A 24,253-nucleotide genomic window follows, 5' to 3' on the forward strand; every position below is an offset into this window, starting at 1 on the left:
CAGCAGGAAAAAAAGTGAGGATTAAATGATAGAAGTCCCCCCCTCCCCTCTGCCACTATTTTATGTCTGCAGAAATTAATTTTGGCATTGGGTAAGAAATGTCGTCGAAGGGCACCATGTATGCCTCTAATCAGTGTATACTTCAAAACAGAATAATACGAGAAACCATTTTGAGCAAAGTTTTGAGTGGAGGTCAAAATTAAAAGTGATTTGTTCACAGAAAATGAACAAAAAGTTCACGGAAATATTTTCAGTAAAGCCCCAGTGCTCATATTAGGTACCTTTCAGCATTCTCCTTTCTCTCCCTTGACCAAAAACTCATCTTCAAGTTGAAAATCCAATTTTCAAAAAACTCCTAGACCAATTTCAAAATCCCGATGAAACTTCCATAAATCCAAAAATTCGGCTCTAATTCGCTATACTGTCCGACATCAGCGACTTTTTCCCTCTCGTTTGATCCTCGCACCGCGCTCCTTTCCCCCGCCTGTCATCTCACATAGTGAAATACTTACCTACTTCGAGAGAGAGAAGACAAGGCAGCTGAGTGTGTCGAGGATTTAACTTGGAGAGGTTTTACGTGTACATATGTGTACGGACTGGAAATTTTTATCATAATTCGACCTGTAGTACTCGTACTCGCGATATGAGACGACGACGGTTTATACATGTAGACGTATGTACATGTAGTACAATGTACACGTATAGTAAAAAAAAAATAGAGGCGAATTCACACCGAATAGCCGAGAAAAAGGCATCAGTCCATCTCCCCCTGTCACCCTGGCTTTCTACCGAAGGGGCATGCGCGTCACGATATTCTGACGCAGTAGTACGCGATTCGGTGTGTGTGGAAAGCGATGGTCTCGAGAGAAGATGAGAGAAAAGAGGAATTTGAATTTTCGTAGTCACCTGGTAGCATATTTCAACGTCACCTGCGAATCTGTGTGGCGGGTAGTGTGTGTCTGTATAGTATATATATATATACGTATAGTGTACATCGCGACTTTTTCTAAATACCTACTGACATAGTTGTTAGAGTGCCAGAGAGAGACAGAGACAGAGATAGAGCAAGCCAAAGCACGCGACTAAAATATAGTGTGTGCGAAAATTTTCACGACGTTGGATGGATCCTCCAAAGTCTTCGCCTCCACCGCAGCCGCCCAAGAGTGCGCAATATTTTCCCCATAGGATTGTCGACTTGGATTTGAAAAGTAAGTCTAGTATATTTTATAGTATCGTAAAAGTAATTGCTTGGGTGGCCAGTTAGATCGTATCTGAGAAAGGAACAGATGCCAAATGTGACTTGAGAGTGCAACAGGTACGTGAGAATTGGGCCAATAAATTCGTTGTTTGATTGGGTTCCTTTCGAATGGCTAAAATGTGCGATTCAAGTGGTCTGATTGGAGTAAGGGGTATTTAAGGGGGCCCTGAAGGGAAAGGGAAGTGTGCCAGGGGCTTTGATGATGGATTTAAGGCAGCAGAGAGGACTCAAACTTGCAATTTCGACGAGTGAGATGGATTTTTCAAACGAATAATTATTTACGGCGAACCGAGTATGCAATTTTACTAACGTGGGAGACTCGTGAGTATTTCAAAATGCTTCAATTTCCAACCCCATGTTGAAATGCCTACATTTTCTCCAAAACCAAATTTGTTCGTAAAGTTTATTTTGTTCCTTTTTATTTTTTCGAAACGTATGTTATTCCGAGCCTCGCTCGTAATACAATAATAAAGACTCGAAATAACTTTGAAGAGTCTACTTAGCGTAAATTTTTAATAGTCGTGGTTTGTTCAGCCGCCCCGGCAGCTTAATAATAATAAAGCAACAAAAAAAAAAATGAAAAAAAAACTCGAGTTCGTTTGAGTGAAAAATTTAATCTTCTTTCATTCTTCTCTCGTCGTCCTCGTCATGCTGCGGTGTACCCATTTTTTATAACTCTCGAGTGTTCGCGTCAGAGTAAAGAAACCGTTCGCTAGTCACGCATATGTGGGATTATTGCTTTGTAAAATGCGGCCACTATACGACTACGTTCCTCAATGCGATGAAATTTTTGCATTCGAGTGTGTAATAATCGACCAAAAGTGTGTAGGTATTTGTATATTCGAAAGTTTTTGGGTGTCTAAACTTGGCCAAAAGGTGTGAGAGAAAAGGTACCTACTTTGGAGGCTGAAAGTGATCGAAAGATGTAGGACTGTAGGTAGGTATAATGAGCAGTGGGGAAAGTGTCGGAAAGATGGGATGTTTTGATGGAAATTAAATTAGGTGGAAATGACGATAAGATGTAAACTACATATATTGTCTTGTTATCTAGAATATGGGTTCATTGCCTATGTGAAAGTATGAGTGAGAGAAATATTAGTTTCGAATGATTTGAGTAAGTTTAAATTTTTCGATGATTGATAATATTGGTTTTGGTTGATTTTTTTTGCTTGATATTGGAATAATAATGACATTTTTTCGACTTGTTTATTCAACTTGACTCGATACTTTTTTTAAAAAAATTTGTTAGTTTGCTCGGAATGAAAACTATCGAATAAGGAATGTATGATAAATTTTTCCAAGTCTCTGATTGGTTTGAATTTTTAAATCGAGGTAAAATGTTTGGTCGTAAAAATCAAATTTGCACTTTGTACGAGTAGAAGGTCATAAAATCGAGTAATCTTCATTACGAATTTTATTCAAAAATCTGAAAATTTTCACGAGGAGAATAATTGAGATTTATACAACTTTGGGATTTTTTTTCCTATTTTAATTTTTTTAATTCGAGTAAAATGATGAGATAATTTGTTGGTAAATTGCTTCTCTTCTTTACTGCTTTTCATATAAGGAGTAGGCCTACTCAAAAATAGAATAGAGAGCTATTTTTTTTTGTTCCCCTGAAAAAGAAGTTGAAAGAGTTAATCCAACGGAAATTATTTTTCTGCACGATGAGGTAAAGAATGAGAGCGAGAGGGAGGGATTTTTTCTTCAGGTGCATAAATTTTAAAGCTTTACAATTTTCGAAAATCTGAAGTTTAATTTTTGCTCAAATTATCTCGAGAGCAACGCTTTTTAGAGAAAAAACAAATCGAACTATTTTGAAGTGAAATCTCACGTTTTGCAATTTTGTTTATTTTTTATTTTTTTCGTACGATCATTATTTTTGACCAAAAAATTGATTTTCTGCCATGAATGATTTGATATTCTATGCACAATTTTTCAATCTGTAATCAGGCCTACGTACATATATTATTTGCAACTTCGGGAAGAAAACTAGAGATGAAATACTACTTATTAAAAGCGTCCATTTTTGGCCTTTCAAGCGTATAATTTTTTTGTATACAGTATCAAAAGTATCGCTGCAACAGAAATTTATAAAAATTCTCCTAGAATAGATAGGTTTCTTCAATATTTCAACTTGAATAAATGCTTACCTAAGAAACCCAAAAAGGTTGATTTTTTTACATTTTCCAACAACGAGCGAATATTTGTCGAGAAGGTTTCCTATGAAAATAATCTCATCTGCGGTCTAATAAGGAAAATATTTTTTTTTTCATAGGTTGAAAATTGAAGCGAAGGATGAAAGGATGAGTGAAAAACTGTTCAATACATTAACCTGTTACAAATCTTTCTTGCTGATTTTATGAAAAAACTTTTTTCTTCTCTCTCCCTCCCTCCCACTTACTCATAGTCGTAATTTATGGTGTTCAAGTAGGGACCTAAGTTCTAAAAATTGTTGAGACGTTACGATTTTCGTGATCTTACTTAGAAAAAGGTACCTAATAAAATTTTCCAAAAATCGAGATATTTGGATTCGTTAATTTTCTCGAAAATTTTATGATTTTAAGCCTTTGATTGAAAAATTGAAATAGATGGAGGGTCAAGTCATAGAATTGTTATTTTTGAATTTTTCTTCAACTTTTTTCTCCAGTTCACTATTTTTAGCAAAAAAAAAAAACGCCTAGTCTTATCTTCATTTTACATTTTGGGTCTCAATTTTCAGAGCTACGTTTGCAAAGTTTCAGAAATCGAAGTGTTTGATTTGACTCAGAAAATCCTTTAAAAAATCTGCATTAGACGAAGAGATTCTGAAAATCGATCAAAAATTTCTCAAAGTGAACATTTTACATTGCGTTGGAAATGGCGACACTGATTTTGTGCTCATTTGAAAAGCTCTCTCAAACTCTCTTGAATGTCGATAGAGAATTATTTTTGGAAGAGGAAAAGGGGAACTTGAAACATCATTCCAAATCTTGAGAATTGGTTTTATGAAAGCTGCAGGAAGGGGCTTGCAATTTTAAAAATATGAATTGTTGAGTGCAATTTTTTGGAAATGTGGAGGGGGAGGGGGACCTGTCGAAAAGCATTCCAAGTGTTGAGAGCGTTTTTTCAGGAGGGCAGGTTATAGGAGGCTGAAACTTGAAATGTTTCTTCAAATACATATTGAGAAGTAATTTCAAAATGGTGGAGGAGAGGGGGTAGAATTCAATAAATCTTGAAAGCATCCTTAGTTGTAAACGCGTTTCTGAGGGGTAAAAGTGGACTAAAATTTAAAAAATGTTATTCGGAAAAAAGTTTTGCTTTTTGGCATTTTTATTGTCTTTTTATTGTCTTTTTTTTTGTATCGACCCATTTGGAAATGGAGGGATTTTCACTTGATTAAATTCGTGACCGACTGAAAAAGTTTGTTCTTTGCCAAATTGCAAAAAAAAATTGCCAAAAAAGCCTCATTCTTACTACAAAAGGGTTCTTAATTTTGCTAAAATTGCAGAATTCGTTTTTTTTTTGGCAAGATTGAAAAAAAACCTTACTTTTGCTGCAATTTTCAAAAAGTCTACGTCTCGTTTTCTTCCAAAAACTGCAAAGAAGAGTTACATTTTTGCCAAAATTACACAAAAGAAATCCCAATGTGTTTCTAAAATTACGAAAAATGAGTCCTTGGTTTTGCAAAAATTGTAAGAAGTCTTATTTCTTGCAAAATTCCAAAAAAGACTCATTGTTGCTGAAATTGTAAAAATAGTTCTCAGTTTTGCTAAAATTGTGAGAAGTTTCGTTATCAAAAAACACCTTTTACGATACGAAACTTTATTGAAAATAATTCTAAATTTAATACATTAGCGTGAGACGCGTTTCGGTCTGCTCGGAGACCATTTTCAATCACGAATGAGAGGATTACGTAACATGTAGAAGATAAATAGGAAGAGATACGTAACCATCTCCTTTCTGCAACTTTTTGTGTTTTTTGGGCTGCTTTGGAGGTTGACCTGCACTGAATTTGAATGTAATTTGGAATTATGCGTAATCTTCTACATGTCGTATTGAAGTGTAAGTGTGTCGATGTCATCCGAAACTGAAGTTTCCATTTTGCAAACAAATGTTTTAATTTGGCCGTACTTGCCGTGTTGATAATTCGCGTGTAGTTTATAGCACCTTTTTCGCACATTTTTTAATTATCAAAAAACACCTTTTACGATACGAAACTTTATTGAAAATAATTCTAAATTTAATACATTAGCGTGAGACGCGTTTCGGTCTGCTCGGAGACCATTTTCAATCACGAATGAGAGGATTACATAACATGTAGAAGATAAATAGGAAGAGATACGTAACCATCTCCTTTCTGCAACTTTTTGTGTTTTTTGGGCTGCTTTGGAGGTTGACCTGCACTGAATTTGAATGTAATTTGGAATTATGCGTAATCTTCTACATGTCGTATTGAAGTGTAAGTGTGTCGATGTCATCCGAAACTGAAGTTTCCATTTTGCAAACAAATGTTTTAATTTGGCCGTACTTGCCGTGTTGATAATTCGCGTGTAGTTTATAGCACCTTTTTCGCACATTTTTTAATTATCAAAAAACACCTTTTACGATACGAAACTTTATTGAAAATAATTCTAAATTTAATACATTAGCGTGAGACGCGTTTCGGTCTGCTCGGAGACCATTTTCAATCACGAATGAGAGGATTACGTAACATGTAGAAGATAAATAGGAAGAGATACGTAACCATCTCCTTTCTGCAACTTTTTGTGTTTTTTGGGCTGCTTTGGAGGTTGACCTGCACTGAATTTGAATGTAATTTGGAATTATGCGTAATCTTCTACATGTCGTATCGACATGTAGAAGATTACGCATAATTCCAAATTACATTCAAATTCAGTGCAGGTCAACCTCCAAAGCAGCCCAAAAAACACAAAAAGTTGCAGAAAGGAGATGGTTACGTATCTCTTCCTATTTATCTTCTACATGTTACGTAATCCTCTCATTCGTGATTGAAAATGGTCTCCGAGCAGACCGAAACGCGTCTCACGCTAATGTATTAAATTTAGAATTATTTTCAATAAAGTTTCGTATCGTAAAAGGTGTTTTTTGATAATTAAAAAATGTGCGAAAAAGGTGCTATAAACTACACGCGAAGAAGTTTCGTCTTATGCTAAAATTGTAAAGAAAGCCTCACATTTGCTAGTCCAGGTATCGTTTATTGTAAAAAAAAAAAAAAAAAAACAGCAAAGAAAAAGTCAGCTTTTTTGTCAAAGTTACAAAAAAAGTCCCAGTTTTTTCTGAAATTGTCAAACGAGTTTTTAGTTTTGCAGAAATTGCAAGAGAGGCTCATTTTTGCTAAAATCGCAAAAAAGGTCCTTGTTTCGACTAAAATTGCGAAAAGTCTCGTTTTTATCACAAAAATCACAAAAAAGCCTCACTTTTGCTAGAATTTTTATAAAAAACATGTCTCGTTGTTTTGTCAAAACTGCAAAAAAAAGTCACGTTTTTGCCAAAATTTCAAAAAACTTTATTTTCCCAATATTGCGAACCAATGTCCTTAACTTTGCTACAATGCAAAAAAAGCCCCTAGTATTGCTAGAATTGAAAAAAAAGTCCTTGGTGTTGTTAAAATTGCAAAGAGTCTCGGTTTTTACCAAAATTGCATAAAAGACAAGGTTGGAATTTTACAAGTTCAGGTCTCGTTTTTTCTCAAAACTGCGTTTAAAAAAATTGTATTTTATTTTTGATAAAATTGCATAATTTTTTGTGCCAAAATTGCAAAAAAACAATCTTTAATTTTTCCATTATTTTTTCCAGGAATTCCAACTTTGAAATATTCTATTGATAACATGATACTTAACTCCTTTTTTCGGAATTTTGATTTTTAAAAATGGTTTGTAGTTTTTATTGAAAATGGAAAAAATTTTCTTCGTAAGAGTAACTATTGTCTTGAATTCATGTCCTAATTCCTCTCCCCTTCCAAAACTAATCGTTTGAAAAATATCTGTTACCAAAATTTCTGTGTTTTGTCTTGCATTTTTATGTCCTCTTGTTTGTTGGACACCTTTTTACAAATTTAAGTTTGAGTCTCCCAGCAGTTATTAATCTGAGTTTTCATATTGAAAATAACCTAAGTGATGCAATCGATATCTTGAGAATCGAAGCCTATATGAAATTAAAATCTGGGTCTTGAAAGTGGTGGTGCTGAAAATCAACTTCTTTAAAATTGAAGTCTTGGAAATAGAATGTGAAAGGTTTATGATTGTAGTCTTGAAAATCACAGTCTTTTGAGAATAGAAATCTTGAAAATCGGAGTCTTGAATGTGAAAGTCTAGAAAATTGGAGTATTGAAAATCATAATTCCAAATATCAAAGCCTTGAAAATCATACGTAATTCCTAATATCAAAGTCTTGAAAATCGAATCTTGAAAATTGGAGTCTTGAAAATCAAAGACTCAAAAATTGGACATAGTCTTGAAAATCATAATTTCAAAAATCAAAGTCTTAAAAATTGAATCTTGAAAATTGGAGTCATGAGAATTTGAGGTCTTGAAAATCAAAGTCTTAATTGGACGTAGTCTTGAAAATCATAATTCCAAATATCAAAGCCTTGAAAATCATAATTCCTAATATCAAAGTCTTGAAAATCGAATCTTGAAAATTGGAGTCTTGAAAATCAAAGAATCGAAAATTGGACATAGTCTTGAAAATCATAATTTCAAAAATCAAAGTCTTAAAAATTGAATCTTGAAAATTGGAGTCATGAGAATTTGAGGTCTTGAAAATCAAAGTCTTAATTGGACGTAGTCTTGAAAATCATAATTTCAAAAATCAAAGTCTTGAAAATCGAAGTTTTGAGAATTGAAATTTTAAAAATCAAAGTCTTTAAACTTGAAATTGTGAAAATTGGAGTCTTGAAAATCAAAGTCTTGAAAATTGTACATATCTAATCTTGAAAATTGGAGTCTTGAAAATTTGAGGTCTTGAAAATCAGAGCCTTAATTGGACATAGTTTTGAAAATCATAATTTCAAAAATCAAAGTCTTGATAATCGAGATCTTGAGAATTGAAATTTTGAAAATCAAAGTCTTGAAAATCGAAGTTTTGAGAATTGAAATTTTAAAAATCAAAGTCTTTAAACTTGAAATTGTGAAAATTGGAGTCTTGAAAATCAAAGTCTTGAAAATTGTACATATCTAATCTTGAAAATTGGAGTCTTGAAAATTTGAGGTCTTGAAAATCAGAGCCTTAATTGGACATAGTTTTGAAAATCATAATTTCAAAAATCAAAGTCTTGATAATCGAGATCTTGAGAATTGAAATTTTGAAAATCAAACAAATTCTCGAAACTTGAAGTCTTGAGAATTTAAATCTTGAAGGAAAATTGGAGTCTTGAAAATCACAATTTCAAAAATCGAAGTCTTGAAAATTGGACATAGTCTTGAAAATCATAATTTCATAGATCCTAGTTTTGTAAATCGAAATCTTGAGAATTGAAATCTTGCAAATTGAAGTCTTGAAAATCAAAGTATTTAAAACTGGACATCGTCTTGAAGTTGAAAATTACATTCTCTACAATCACAATTTTAAAAATCAAAGTCTTGAAAAGGCTTTTGGAAATTTAGAGTCTCAGATTTGAATTTTTAAAATGACTTGAAAACGCATGCTTCCTAAATTGTTCAAAAATTTGATACCAATACATATTTATCACAAGTTTCGATTCGTCAGAACCCCTCACCCCCTCCCCCCACCTGGACAATTCAGCTCTCTGATTGAAAGAGAAATAAAGCTACGAGGGCCTCAAAAAAATGACAACAATAGTAAAATTTAAAACGTTTCGCTTCTTTTCTCTTGCAATTGAGGAGCTCAAAATGGGTGGAGAGTTTGCTCGATGTGTTTTTGGATCAAATCAAATTGAAAAAATTCAAAGAGTATGTATGGAACAATTTTCACTCTGGCAAAATCATTGAAAACTTTATTCATTTTTTGATACTTAGTTCAATAATATTTTTTCACTCTTTATGGGAAAATAGTAGGGAAATTTCTCTCTAGATTTTTGGTTTTTTTTTTGAGACTAGGTTTTCTCATTCAAAAATCAAATCATGACCAAGAATGTACTCTTTAATCTGTCCCTTCCACAAATTTATTGCATTTTTGATATCAAATTTCACGTTTAAGAACTCAAAAATGTTTTGAAACAGAATTTCCATCATAATTAAACAATTAATACCTATTTCTTGACTTATCAAATTTTTCATCGAATTTTTATGCAGTCAAAAGTAATTTTTTCAACAGATTCTCTTCTAAGGGCGTTTTAATCACTTAGGCATTAATATTTTGAAACCTGTATCGTTAAAATGCTGCTTGAAAAATACCCCCTCTTGGTGTTTCACTTCCATGCAGGTATCTGTAGCAAAAAGAACCCTGTAATTTCAACGGCTCGCGTGAATTCTCAAATTTCCGTACAACAATAGGGTAAAGAAGGGACCGAGGAGGGGGTGGGGGGGTACTCGATACAAAGCTCGTCCCGTCATAATACGTAGGTATCCTTTTTCGATATACACGCGTCTTCTAAAAAGCTATTATTTCCGCGTTGTAATTTTTTATTATATTCAAAGGTCCGTGTAGCTCGAAAGTTGATCACTAGATGGACACGTCTTTCTCATCTCGATTGTTGCTGGAAAAATACCTCGAAAAATATTTCAAATAACCGTACACACAGCCTCACAGGCTCTTTTATACCTACCTATACTATCTTTGCACAAAAGATGAGGCAAAAAATAGTGTGTAAAAATTTTACCTAGCCTGGTTGGTAATTTCACCATCTCTATGAAATTTCCGTGCTTAATACCGCTTAAATATCGATTCGAGATGAAATTTTCGCGCAACCTTTTCTCTTTTTTTTTCCACCTTTTTATAGCTCGCGTAACGAGTAGGACTAGGTACTGTAAGATTCCGCACGTTTAAATCATGCCATAAAGGTAATTTTTCTTGCGGCGAACAACACTTCATTTTTCTCACGCTCGAAAATGGTATATATATGAAGTAAGGTACGAGTCGGGGCATTTTTTTAATTCCTCGTAAAAACGTTTTAGCGTCGAGTCGCGAGTCGAGTCGAATCATCCCGCAATATGTGTTTTTATCAATCCAGCCGCATAAAAGAATTGCTTGCGAAAATAATACTCTGAAGGGGCGACAAGGTAAAGGGGGGGGGGGATTGTTCATAAAAATATATCGTACAGCGAATTCGGGTCACAGGAGTGTTTTTTTCTTGCCATACTGTTGTTGTTATTGCGTTCTAAATATAAAGGTACGAGTACATCGTTGTGTTTACTTACACGTATTGTATATTTTACAAGAATAACAACCAAAAAAAAAAAAAAAAGGAAAAAAAAGTCATCTTTAATTTATTTATTATCGAAAAAATGATATATTATCGAGGTATCGCGTACACATTTTTAACAAATTGCTTCGTAAATTTTTTTTCTCCCTGTCGAGTAGGTATTTTGGCATGCAAAATGTAGGTTGTGTAAGTGTAGGTAAAAAAGTATCCAACAACCTACTTATTTTGATCTTTGCCTTAGCACTTACTCGACGAGTTAGCCAAGCTTTAATTATATTTACAAATACACCATGGTCGTTGGAATTTCTTAGAAGTATATTGGACAGCAGAAGTAGGTAAAAGTAACGTGGTGGAGATACCTTTATGAATTATGTAAAAGGCTCGAATTGTATTGCCTAGCTGTTTTTTTCCTTCGGTCGTTTTTCCCCCCTCCCTCTTTCTTGTCGCAACCTGTTAGAACGCGAACGGTGGTGGTTTTTTCCCCTTTGGCTGGCCTTGTTTGTTTACCGAAGTCGAAACGTAATTATGCGGTTTCTTTGTATTTTTGCGAAATTTTTCTTAATTAATATTAATAAAAGCTCTTTTGTTTCGACCAACATCTTGTTTAACAGGTACCTACCTACCTACCTATCGACCTACGAAGTGTAATTTTTTTGCCAACTTTGTTGGTTCGATTTTTTTATTTTATTTTTTTGGTGTAGTAGTACGCTTTTGCTGGGTTGGTGGAAAGTACTACGTTGGTAGCTCGAGGGGGTTTTGATTGTTTTGGCTTTTTAAACCAACCAACGAACGGTCTTGTATCAATATTTTCAAAAGTCTCGGGAGAATTGTACGCTATTTTGAAAGTGTGTTTATTTGTGGTCATTTTGATATCGTGTGATATTTACGTTCGAGGTTTGTGGTCGAACTCGACAGTGTCGAGAAGGTCGAAGTACTCGCTGAGGATCGTGGATCGATGAATATTGGTAAGCGAGTTTGTGGAATTTTGGTGAATATTTTTTTTTTACTGGTTGGTGAAGGAAGGGTCGAATTTTTAAAGGTGTGATGAGATGGTGTGTCATTTGGGTGGGGGAGACTGAAATTTTTCCAACCTTTTCACCCCAGACATCCTTCCTCTTCCCTCAAATATTTTTCATGCTATATTAGCCAGATATATGGTTTGAACAAGTTTTAGAGGGGGAAGCTCGAACCGAAAATATTGAATAAGTATTTCTAAATGCTTAAAAACGATGCTTTTTTACTTACTTTTCGAGGAATTGGAATTATATTGTTCTGTTGCAAGGTTGGTACTGAAATCCGAAATCGAAAATTCGCAATTTTTTCGTGTTTTTTTCTAGCATTTTGACCTTTGAAAATCATTCTTATTATTTCTCCCCTTTTTTTTTCAATTTTAGGAGCCTTCATCATAAAATGAGACCTACATTATTTCAGGGGACCGAGGAAGTTTTTTTGCTTGAATGCTCTTACTCAATTTTTTCCATAAATGAAAACTTCAGGAACCAAAAAGCTTAAAAAAGTTACCAAGAAGAGACAAAAAAATCAACAAAATGTGAGAAAAATATTTTAATATAGAAGAAAAAATGATTTTTAAAAAAACTAGGAAAAGCTTTTTTTGCACTTTCTGGCAAAAGACGAAATTTCACACAATTTTTGGAAAAAGGGAGATTTTTTGGAATTTCTTGCAAAAAAAACATCAGTTTTCAGTCGTTCTGCAACGAATTGAAAATTTTTGACAATTTCAATAAAAATCTAGCTTTTTAAAAGTCAATGGGCAAAAAGTGATTTCTGACAAAAAAGCGAGACTTTTGGGTAGTTCTTGAGAAAAAAGTAAGATTTTGGTCAAGACAACTTCGAATGACTTTTTGGCAATTATTGATAAAAAATTGTACTTCTTTACTTTTTTGCAATTTTTTTCGAAGTAACAAGTCATTATGAAACATTTTGTTTCAGTAAAATTAAAAAAAAAAAAAACATGTTTTTACCATGTTTACGGACATTGGTGGTGAGAAAGGAAGAGAGGTACGGGGGAGGGGGGTCAGATAAGTCAGGTTGAAAAAATAAAGCTGTATTGCTGTATATTCAAATTCACCGGCTTCAAATTATTGGTAAGAAATAAGAATAGAAATGCCCATATAGGACAATTTCATAGTTTTTAGACGATTTTTTTCTCAAATTGGGGGGAGGGGGTTGACGAGTACGATGACTTGAATTTTTCAATGGGTCATTCCATCTCAATTCTACCAACGTTTTTGAGTCATGTGCTTCGATTTCGCTCAATTTTTTTTAGGTACAATGTCTACCCATCCAATAAGTAAGAATCCCGCAATCAGTTTGGTCTCAGCCTCCTCAGGAGGTGGTGAGAGGAGGGGAGGGGGCTTCACTTATTTTCACATCGTCTCGAGGTACTCAACTTCAGCAGCGCGCATATCTCCAAAGTACATATATGATACTTTGATCAAAACTGATTTCACAATTCAAAAGTGCATTGCATTTTGAACTTTTCAAGTGTTTTGAAATTTTCGAAAGTTGAAAGTTGAACTTTCAGATTGAAAGTTCAAATTTCAAAGTAGCGTTGTAGGTGGGAGCTACCATTAAAAATTCTGAAAAAATTTTCATACATGTGCCTTTCAATGCTTTTTCGAAGTATTCAATTTTTGAGATGGGATCTTTCAAATGGGGGGAGCACCCCCTCCACCAAATTTGAGAAAAACTTTCAAAAAGGAAATCTGGGGCATTTGATATATCGAATTGTATGTTTTTGGTGACGCTGAACGCGAACATGACGTCTGATTTATGATTGGACCTCATCCACGGCCCCCAGAACTTCCCCAAAGGAGGTAAAAGTTGAAAAATGGTTTCATTGGTGTGACACATGAAAAAGCTGTTTTCGATATCGCTGAACACGAATATAGCATTAATTTTTCATATTGACCTCACCAATGGCCCCAAGAACCTATTTATGTTTACGTTATCAGATGTCAATATAAAAAGGAAGCGAATGGCGTTTAAGGCTATTCTCTACCCCTGTTATCAGTAGCGATTTTTGATGAAAACTACGAACTTTGGCCGGGGATTGTGCGAAAACTACTGGACGGATTTTCGTGGGGTTTGTTTTATTTTACTTAGAAAACATTCAAAAGCGAGGGTATGTCGAGATATTTTTGATTTATGTCATTTTGTGGCCGTCATTGGGAATTGAATGGAGGTATTATTGATGCTCAGATCTCCGTTGGAAAAGCTAAATTGGAAAATATGGCTACATACCCTCGCTTTCAATGATAAATTATTAGCATTGGTGAAAAAAAATTGAAAGAATTTTGAAAATTCACGGAGAAATCCCCGTCTGAAGTTTAGATGGGAGCGGGTCGCGGGACATAAGTACGACTAAATTCGTTCACTCGATTACATGCGATCTTATGAACGAACGATGAAAATAACGAACAAATCGGCTTCATATTTCGAACGTTTTCACTGGGGTAGAGAATAGCCTTAATACACACATTTTTGAAATTAGTTTTCAGTTTGTTCAATCTCGTACCATAAAGTTTTCGAATATTTACTTATTTTTTAGTGTAACAGTCACAAAGGAGGACCTGAGTGAAGCTCCATGGATGAGGTTTAATAAAAAAAAAAAACTAAGGCTATATTCGTGTTCAGCATTATCGAAACCATATTATTTTTCGGACTTTTACCCCCTTTGGGAAGGTGCTGGGGGCCGTGGATGGGGTCCAATTAAAAATCTAACGTTATATTCGTGTTCAGCGTCACCAAAAACATACAATTCGATATATCACATGCCCCAGATTTTTTTTGATAATTTTGCCCAAATTTGGGGGAGAGGGTACTCCCCTACATTAAAAGATCCCATCTCAAAAATTGAATATTTCGAAAAAAGTATCAAAAGGTACATCTATGGGGATTTCAAAAAATTAGTTTGTAATGAAAAAAAGTAAAAAAAAATATTCTCGCTGTAACTTTTTCAAAATTCCAAACGATGGCTTTCACAACTTTTTCACTCACCAGGAATAGTTGAGCTTCCTTTCTGAAATTTCCGAGCTTTTCACATTTTAAATGTTCGATTTCTACTTTCCCAACTAACCCATTTTAAAACTCACAAACAGACTTGCTCCAAATTGAATCAATTTTGAAAAATAAAGACTTCAAAGTTTTTTTGGCTATTCTGCGTGAAATTATAGACAAATGTGATTATTAATCGACTCATCCCTCTCCCCTTTCCCTCTGAAGAAGCAGATGAGAAATTGCGATAGTTTCTCGAGAGACTGGACCGTCGAAGAAAATATATGGAAAGATTGTCCAAAATTGGTTAGCCGATCTTCATTATTGAAAAAAAGTATCGCGTATTTACGGCGAACCGAGTATGCAATTTTATTAACACGTCTCGTAATCCTGTGAAATTAGCCAAAATACGCGGATTTTAACGGCAAATGCATGTTCGATGTCAAGCTAATGTGTTGTATGCTGTTTCACTTCTATGTCCTAAAATGAATTCAAGCACCGAATAAAATATGTTATTCCAATTGAGGATCTTCTACTCTCCCCCGCCCCCTCGAAGACACCCTCACTAGAATGAATCCTATTTCGAAGTTTCATCATTTTACGCAGTCATTATCCCGAGGTTGTTGAATTTTATAAACAATCAATTTCCTTTTTTTCCCTCTCCCCCCCCCCCAAGAAAAAAATGAAAAAAAATCCGATTGGTTCATAAATTTTATATTTACCTATTAGTCATCAGAATTTAATCATCACTATTTCTAAAGAAAAAACTCCACCTTTTACCTAAAAAATGTTAGTCCTCTTGCATGAAGTATCTCCCCCCCCCTTGGAAAAATTATTTCAAAAATTGATAGCGATAAGCATTTTTTGGGGTATTTTTCAAATTTTTAGTCGGAATCGTTTTTAAATAACATAGTTTTTCCAATTGGAGGCTTTACAAAAGAGAGGCCAGTACTGTTGGAAGACGATGAGTTAAGTCCATTTAGGAGAAGAGGTCATTTAGAATAATTTTGACCACAAAAAATGATGTTTCAATTCTCATCATTTTCTCCCATTTTTAGCCAAATTTTTGTAAAAAATGATGGCTATTGCGGTAGGCCCAACTTTGGATAAAAAGGTCGGGGGTCAAAAATTTTGATAGTTCTCGACGTTTTGAGCTCAAACTAGACGATTCCCGGTGTGTCAGATTTTATATATGTGAATACACGTACCTAGTACCTTGTGGTGCCCGGGTCTTTTATGACAATTGTGGTGCCCGCGTACATAGAGGATCACATAATATGTATGATAAAGGTGTTTTGGTGCAGTTTGGATTTTTCATCATAGTTAGTCATAGTGATATAAACTTGGTACTTGTGGTGCCCGCCTCAAAATTTTTGTTCACCTTAGAGTGCATTTCACTCGATTCTGCATCGTTTTGTATAAAAAGACCTTGTGGTGCCCGATTTGGGCACCACAAGCTGTAATAGTGACATTAAGAACCATTGCCAAATAATGTAATAGTTAGATAAAACATCATTGGTATTGGATAGACTAATTTGTTCGTGGGAATATGTTTAAAATCACTCCCAGGGAAAGGAGATTTTCCCTGGTCGTTGCTAGCTTGAGAGAATGAGTGTCTATGGTTCATAATTGACTATTCATCATTAAAATAAGAGGTTTAAATAAAGAACACCTCAAGAATAATATGTACATTCTGTTTATTCTAATCTTTACATATTATACAAATTTATACTCAAAGAGTTATATGAATTAAGAGCTATTTAACGTACAAAGTACAACTAGGCAATTCTTTATACACTAGTGTTAGAGAAATAGCTATATTATGTCACTAAAGAGGCGTAAGGCCTGGTGCGTAAGAATATTTATATACTTACCCTATTGAAGGAGCGATAAATCATTCCTTGCGTCTGTGTAAGCTGGTTAGACTTACTGCACATGATTTTATGACGATCACGTCATAAAACCCAGAAAAGAATGGGCGGCAATTATCTTACGATAATTACGGCAAAACACTGTACACTTTCACACCCCTACTGAACGGCTCACTAATACTAGGTCTTATTGGTGTGTACATATCCTACTCTGCACTTTTACCGGATCACGCGGTGTAATGTCCGGAATCATTAACCGCGAGTCGAAAATACCTTGTCCCAGCAACGACATAACGGGGGACAAGTTAATATCAATTATATCAACCCTCAGGGGGGTTACAACGGGGGAAGAATGTATGGCACAACCTAAATTAAATGGGTTGAAAGTCACTTGACTAGATCCTATCATCGCGAATAATAAGAACTTGTCTATTAAGATGGAGATTCGACAACCGGCGACACCACACTGGACCTCTGATCCTGTGGACGACGCGAGAAGGCTCTAAAGAAGATGTTACCACTTTGGAAGACTTGAACGAACTCCTCTTTCTTTCTCATCCGATGATCCATCGAGGCGCTCGCCCGGATCATCGTGGGAGTTAACACGTAGACCTTGACCATAAAGAGGTGGATCTTATTTCTCCTCTTTCGAGAAGAATACATTAGAACCGGTATGGAGAACCTTCTAGTAGTTTCCCGGTATAGAGAAGCTTCTAGCAATTTCCCCTTACGCGGTTGGGCCATACCTGTACCTTACAAAGCCCAAAACTGGGCACCACAATGACTATGCATACTTAAACCAGGCACCACAATGACTAAGTTTAAATCTACATAAGGTGCACCGGGGGAAGTTGGAATTCGGGGTAAGTTAGAAAACTTGCTCTAGCGCCTAGAGGTTTATATCTGGCGAAGTGCCACTAAAGGTGACTTGAGGGTACTACCCCTACTTCATCACGGCATAAAAATTTTCGCGATTCAGTTTCATTTTAGATGTCTTTGGTTCAATTGTATTTTGTTGTTGTTTTGAACTTATTTTGAATTTGGTCTAAAATACAGACTTTCTATTTCTTAGTTTTTCGCATATAGCGGACGAACCGTGCGTCCTAGTGAAAATCTGATGAGAGTGATCTCAAAGAGAATTAAATTCTCTACAATTTTGTTTTTATGCAATTTTTCTAGGACGCTCGGTTTGTGATCTACGCCTCTGCAAAGTTTAGCCTGTTCTGACTTCCCCCAATTGGGGTAAGTCAGGACAGTTCATATTTTATTCCACTGAGCGAAAGCTACTGTGTCAATCGCGCTCAAATTTTTACCATAGGTTAAGAACCCTTATGGGAACCTACATAATAAATTTGATCCATATTGGTTCATTAGAAGGGGAGTAACAGCTGGTCAAAGTTGAAATTGCGAAAAATCATTCTGACTTGCCCCGGTGCACCTTATGTATTTATAGAAGTTTCACTGAAACTTGAATTCTTACATTTATGACCTGGAACCTGTTCTAATTGACCAAATCAACTCAAACTTGGCAAATGGGGTTCTTTTAGCACCTAGAATTGACCCCCAAAATTTTAAGGGTCAAAGTTGAAAATTACAGAAAGGTCATTTTTTTGGAGGGGCATAATATGGCCCCAAATGAACGAAAAGGGTCCAAAATCGTACCATTGGTCAGTACCTTCATTGTGGTCAACATATTCAAATCTCAGCGTCCTAGGACATCCTCACCCCATTTAAGGTGGAAAAAACCACATTTTACCCCTATTTTTGACTCCCTCGCCCCTCAAATTGATCTGAGGGGTCCAAATTTCCAGTATACAATGGGAGGATGCCTCATGAGTACTTATTTCTGGTTTCAACCTTCCAACCCTCCAACCCTATTTCACCTATCTCCGGGGTCAAAAAAGTGGATTTTTCTTGTTATTTTACGGGTTTTTCAATTTTTCAGACAACCTGTAGCCCCTCCAAATTGACCTAGAGGGTCCAAATTTTCACAGTGTATTGGGATCTGAAGTGCCTTTTGCAGGTTTCAACCTTCCAACCCTATTTCACCTCTCTCCAGGGTCAAAAAAGTGGATTTTTCTTGTTATTTTACGGGTTTTTCAATTTTTCAGACAACCTGTAGCCCCTCCAAATTGACCTAGAGGGTCCAAATTTTCACAGTATATTGGGAAAATGTATCTGAAGTGCCTTTTGCAGGTTTCAACCTTCCAACCCCATTTGACCTGTTTCACTGTTTCAGGGTCAAGACAGGTTTGTTATCTACCATATTTCTCAAAGGAGGAAGAAGAGAGTTGGGCGAAGCCTGAGGGAGGTACAGAGGGGACAAAGTCCCCCCTCCCTAAATACAGGCGAAGCACAGGAGCAAAGCGAGGGTGCGAGTAGCTCAAGCGAAGCGCAGAACATGAAAAAAAGACATCTGGAGGAGGTAGTTTTTTGAGTGATTTCATAAAATGAGACCGACATTACATTCAGGGACCGAGGAAGTTTTTTTTTTTATAAAAAAAGAAGGGATTATTTTGAACAATTCCTACACAGAAATGAAAAATTTTAAAAACTGTTCGCAATAACTTTAATTTATTCTATTTTCTTGATTTTTTCACAACTTGAGGGAGGGAAGAGTTCAATTCGAAACGATCGGGGCAGTTTTTTTCTTGAAAATAGAATCATAGCGAGAAATTATGATGCAGAAATGAAAACATTTTGGATACCTACATCAACAGCACTCCTACTCATTTTTTTCCAAAACAAGTAACTTCAGTTACCAAAAAGCAACAAAACGTGATCAATATATTTTAATACAGAAGAAAATGGTATAAAAAACCTGATTTTCAATTCTTGGCTGAAATGTAAGACTTTAACGATTTCAGAAAAAAGAAACGCCTTTTGGCAATTTCCGGCCAAAGGCGAGATTTTGGACAATTTTTGAAAAAAAGTTAGACTTTTTGGAATTTATTGCAAAAAAACGACAATTTTTACCCATTCCGCAACAAATCAAAAATTTCGTCAATTTTTGAAAAAACTAAACTTTTTTACCATTTTTGGCATAAAAAGCAAAATTTTGACAAAAAGTGATTTCTGGCCAAAAAAAAAACCAAAACTTTTGGGTAGTTCGATTCCTTTTCAAAAATTCAGTCCTTATCTAAATCAATTCCTCGGACCCGAAAATGGCCCCATTTCCCATCTATGTATAATAACCACATCCGAACACTTTCATTCGACAAATCCGCCCAAACCTTTTATCCATCGCAATTACCACCTTCGATCAAAAAAAACACAAAAAAGCCCACTAAACTAAATCCGAACCCCCCCCCCCGCCCCCCACACAGTCCACATAAAAGCGCTATCCATGCATTCTATCGAATTTAAAAATCAATTTAAAAGCTTCGCTTTATTACGGCAGTGCCTTGTAAGGCGGCTTGGCCGGGCCGGGATGGTACGTCAAAGCTATCAAGCTAAGTATGCACGGGATGGTCGTTAATGGTTCAAAGGGATGTTGAAAATGAAAACGCGCATTAGTGTGTGACTAATGAGACGCGTTTAAAGGTGCAGTCTGCCTCTGTGCGGTGCGCGCTGCTCGCTGCTCGAATCGCATTTTCTTTACTCGGCGAATTAAGAATTTCGCGATTCATTAAAACTAAATTCTTCGCATTAAAAGCTTGAACGAAGATGAAGAAAGCGGAAAGCACGATGGCAAAAAGTTTTTTAAGATTCGGTTTCCCTTTCCCTTTTTCTATGTGCTAATTCTTCTTGCAGCTTGGGATGTTGGGCCTGACTGATGGAACACTATCGCAGGCATCTCATCATCCTCACACCTTGTAAATTCAGCCAGCTTTTCACGACACCGCGCATTAATGGAAATATTTCAAATATGCGCCAGTGCCACCTTCGTGTCGTCGTCGGTATCGTTAAAACCATGACGAAGTGTACAGCAAAGTGTGGGGCTTCTGCTGCTTGCTTGTGCTGGTTTAATCGAAACGTGGATGAAATTAATAAAACGTCATTCACTCGACTAATCAATTTGCCGCGGCTACGTTATATTCTCGTTGATTGTATTAATCGCGACACAAAAACGTCGTTCGACAATTAATCGCTCGCGTAATATGGAAAATGGCTCCTCGCGCGATTTGCACAACAAACGCTCTATAATTGAGTTGGCATTTCAGCCAAATGAAAAACACCCACCGACGAACAAATACACCTAAATGTTCCAACAGCAGCCATCACAACCGATCTTTACATATGCACAATCGTGACATGAAATCAAAATTATCATACAGATGTCATCGTGTCACATATAGGAAAATGGAAATTACCTATATACTCGAATACGTACGTACGTACATCAATCGACCAACAACGCAGACCCTTTCATAATATTCTACTTCTCTCTCATACATGCATATTTTTCGGTTAACGTGTTCCATATTATTGTAATTACCTACACGATATCGATTAGAATCTGCCCCGAAATGCGATGAAACTGATACAGCTCACGATTATAGCCCTCGGTGATAAATTATATTCGTCGTTAACGATAAAAGAATAAACGCTGTGCTTCCAGGCCTTTGTGGGTACGAATATAGTTCACATCTTCGAATAACCCCCCTCCCCCTGCTTCTTATTCGCCTATAGTTAACGAGCCCAAATTACTATATTATAACTCTTCGGCAGGTATCAAAACAACAACCCTACCTCGCCAGCCACCTTAACACCTATCAATTTACCATACTTTTGAGTATTATGCGTATTAGATATACAAATAGAGTTGCTTTTGCAGATACCGACTGTCGAGAATATCTGTGAAACTTGATATCAGATACCCGAGGGTCTCCGCGTATAATGATTTTATCAGCTCGTTTCTAAATTTACCATCATCTTATCGGTATTCTGTACCCTATCTGCCCACGAAAGCCTGAAAAAAAAACATACACGAATAAAATACGCACCCTTATCAATAGGCTTGTTTAAAATTTTAATTTACTCGTCAACGTTTTACCTATGTATATTGTGAATTAAGTACCAAGACTCGAGAACCGAGGCTTATAAACTCAAAAAGTCTGCCAAACTTTATTTTACATCTGCTTACGTACGTTGCATTGACTACACCATCCGACGACGATGTTGAAATGAAAATTTTTAATTTAGCGAATCGGGCGTCTAAAACGATTAAAAACTGCGAAAAAACTTTCATCGTTGATTTTCACGTCAGTATTTCTCGCTTTAATGTAATACGATATAGATGGGTAATCGAATATTTAAAAACTAACGACCATTTCTTTCCGTTTTCAATTAACGGTTCTACTTTTCGATTAAGTTTTAATTGCGAAACTGAATCGATGAAATGAAAAAACCCCAAATCGAGTTGTGTGTTTTGTTTTTTTTTTGCGAGTGAGTTTTTCTGATTAAGGTTTATTGAATGTGGCTGAGATGGAGTAAAAAGTAAAGACAACTGAGTGACATATGCTGAAGTTTTTCTTAAATCATGGAAAAGTATGCGAGCGAGGAATTCTGGGAAATGTCAGGTAAAATTCATGATCTGTTTTCAAGCGAAGAGAATCGAATCGAATCATTCACGAACGATTGGTGATTGAACAAATTTATTAATTTCTGGGTGAATCATTCTCGAACGAAATAATTTATGTTTAGTGAATCATTCAATCATTCGCGAACAAATCGAATTATCTAATTAATTTTTGGGAATCATTCACGTACGAATTGAATTATTTTTGGCGAATCATTCGCGAACAAATTGAACAGTTTTTTGGTGAAATCATTCGCGAACGAATTGAGTAATTTTTGGTGAATTATTCGCGAACGAATCAATCCGCATAAATGACTCGTTCGCGAACGAATCGATTTATTTAATAAATTTTTGGGAATCATTCACGAACGTCACGAACGTGTGTTTCATTCGATCATTCGCGAAAGAAATGAATAATTTTTGGTGAATCATTCGCGAACGAATCAATTCGTATAAGTGACTCGTTCGCGAACGAATCGATTCATTTAGGTCGTTCCATGCCAACTCAACCAAAAAAAGGCGATTTGGAAAGTCATGTCTTTCGATTTTGCTCAGATTTTTTTTTACAATATCTATCCACCCAGTAAGTAAGAAAGCCGCAATCAGTTTGGTCCCAGCCCCCTCAGGGGGCGGGTGGGGGGATTCTATTATTTTCACATTGTCTCGAGGTACTCAACTTCAGCAGCCCATTCTTCCAAAACTATGATACTTTGATCAAAACTGATTTCACAATTCAGAAGGGCATTGAATTTTCAACTTTTTAAGTATTTTGAAATTTTCAAAAGTTGAAAGTTGAACTTTCAATTTGAAAGTTCAAATTTCAAAATGGCGCTGTAAGTGGGAGCTGACATTTAAAATTTTGAAAAAATTTCCATAGATGTACATTTTGATACTTTTTCGAAATATTTAGGTTTCGAGATGGAACTCTTGACGGAGGGGGAGCACCCCCACCCGCCCCAATTTTGGGTGAAACTTTCAAAAGAGAATCTGGGGCATGTGATATATCGAATTGTATGTTTTCGGCAACGCTGGACACGAATATGACGTCAGATTTTTGATAGGACCCCATCCACGGCCCCCAGCACCTCCTCAAAGGGGGTAAAGGGGGTAAAGGGGGTAAAAGTTCAAAAAAGCGTTTTGTTCGTGTGACACATGGAATAGTATGTTTTTGGTGACGCTGAACACGAATATGACGTCAGATTTGTGATTGGACCCCATCCACGGCCCCCAACAATTTTTTTGGAATTTACCTATTGGGGGAGATTCTGGGGGCCATGGGTGAAGTCGATTCGAAAAACTAAGGCAATATTCGTGTTCAGCGATATCGAAAACATATGTACTATTGCATGTGTCTCACGAATGTAACCATTTTTGGGGGATCACCCCCTTTGGAGAGGTGCTGGGGGCCGTGGATGGGGTCCAATCACAAATCTGACGTCATATTCGTGTTCAGCGTCACCAGAAACATACTGTTCCATGTGTCACACGAACAAAGTGCTTTTTTGAACTTTTACCCCCTTTGAGGAGGTGCTGGGGGCCGTGGATGGGGTCCTATCAAAAATCTGACGTCATATTCGTGTCCAGCGTTGCCGAAAACATACAATTCGATATATCACATGCCCCAGATTCTCTTTTGAAAGTTTCACCCAAAATTGGGGCGGGTGGGGGTGCTCGGCTCCCCCTCCGTCAAGAGTTCCATCTCGAAACCTAAATATTTCGAAAAAGTATCAAAATGTACATCTATAGAAATTTTTTCAAAATTTTAAATGGCAGCTCCCACTTACAGCGCCATTTTTAAATTTGAACTTTCAAATTGAAAGTTCAACTTTCAACTTTTGAAAATTTCAAAATACTTAAAAACTTCAAAATGCAATGCCCTTTAGAACTGTGAAATCAGTTTTGATCAAAGTATTATAGTTTTGGAGGAATGGGCTGCTGAAGTTGAGTACCTCGATACAATGTGAAAATAATGGAAGCCCCACCACCCGCCCCCTGAGGGGGCTGGGACCAAACTGATTGCGGATTTCTTACTTACTGGGTGGGTAGATATTGTGAAAAAAATTTGAGCAAAATCGAAGGACATGACCCAAAAACGTTGGTTGAGTTGACATGGAATGACCAAATTAATTTTTGGTAGTCATTCACAAACGAGCGAGTCATTCGATCATTCGCGAACGAATTGAATAATTTTTGGTGAATCATTTGCGAACGAATCGATTTATTCAATTAATTTTTAGTGAATCATTCACAAACGAATTGAA

General features: G+C 36.0%; 1 protein-coding gene across 3 annotated transcripts in view; it reads left to right on the forward strand.

Annotated features, from left to right (window-relative positions):
• The window catches only part of LOC135844013 (band 7 protein AGAP004871), a 97,831-nt gene that overhangs the window by 41,176 nt on the left and 32,402 nt on the right, over positions 1–24,253 (forward strand). Inside the window, exon 1 of one of the 3 annotated variants that reach the window (XM_065362084.1) lies at positions 888–1,208. The exons of 1 other annotated variant lie outside the window; for it this stretch is intronic. In XM_065362084.1, coding sequence (XP_065218156.1) covers positions 1,121–1,208 — 88 coding nt within the window. In that variant the 5' untranslated portion in view covers positions 888–1,120. Of the gene's footprint in view, positions 1–887; positions 1,209–24,253 lie in introns of those variants that run through there. One more of the 3 variants, XM_065362083.1, reaches the window with a different exon arrangement.

The sequence above is a fragment of the Planococcus citri genome, chromosome 4 (assembly GCF_950023065.1).
Source record: "Planococcus citri chromosome 4, ihPlaCitr1.1, whole genome shotgun sequence".
In the NCBI taxonomy this organism is placed as follows: domain Eukaryota; kingdom Metazoa; phylum Arthropoda; class Insecta; order Hemiptera; family Pseudococcidae; genus Planococcus; species Planococcus citri.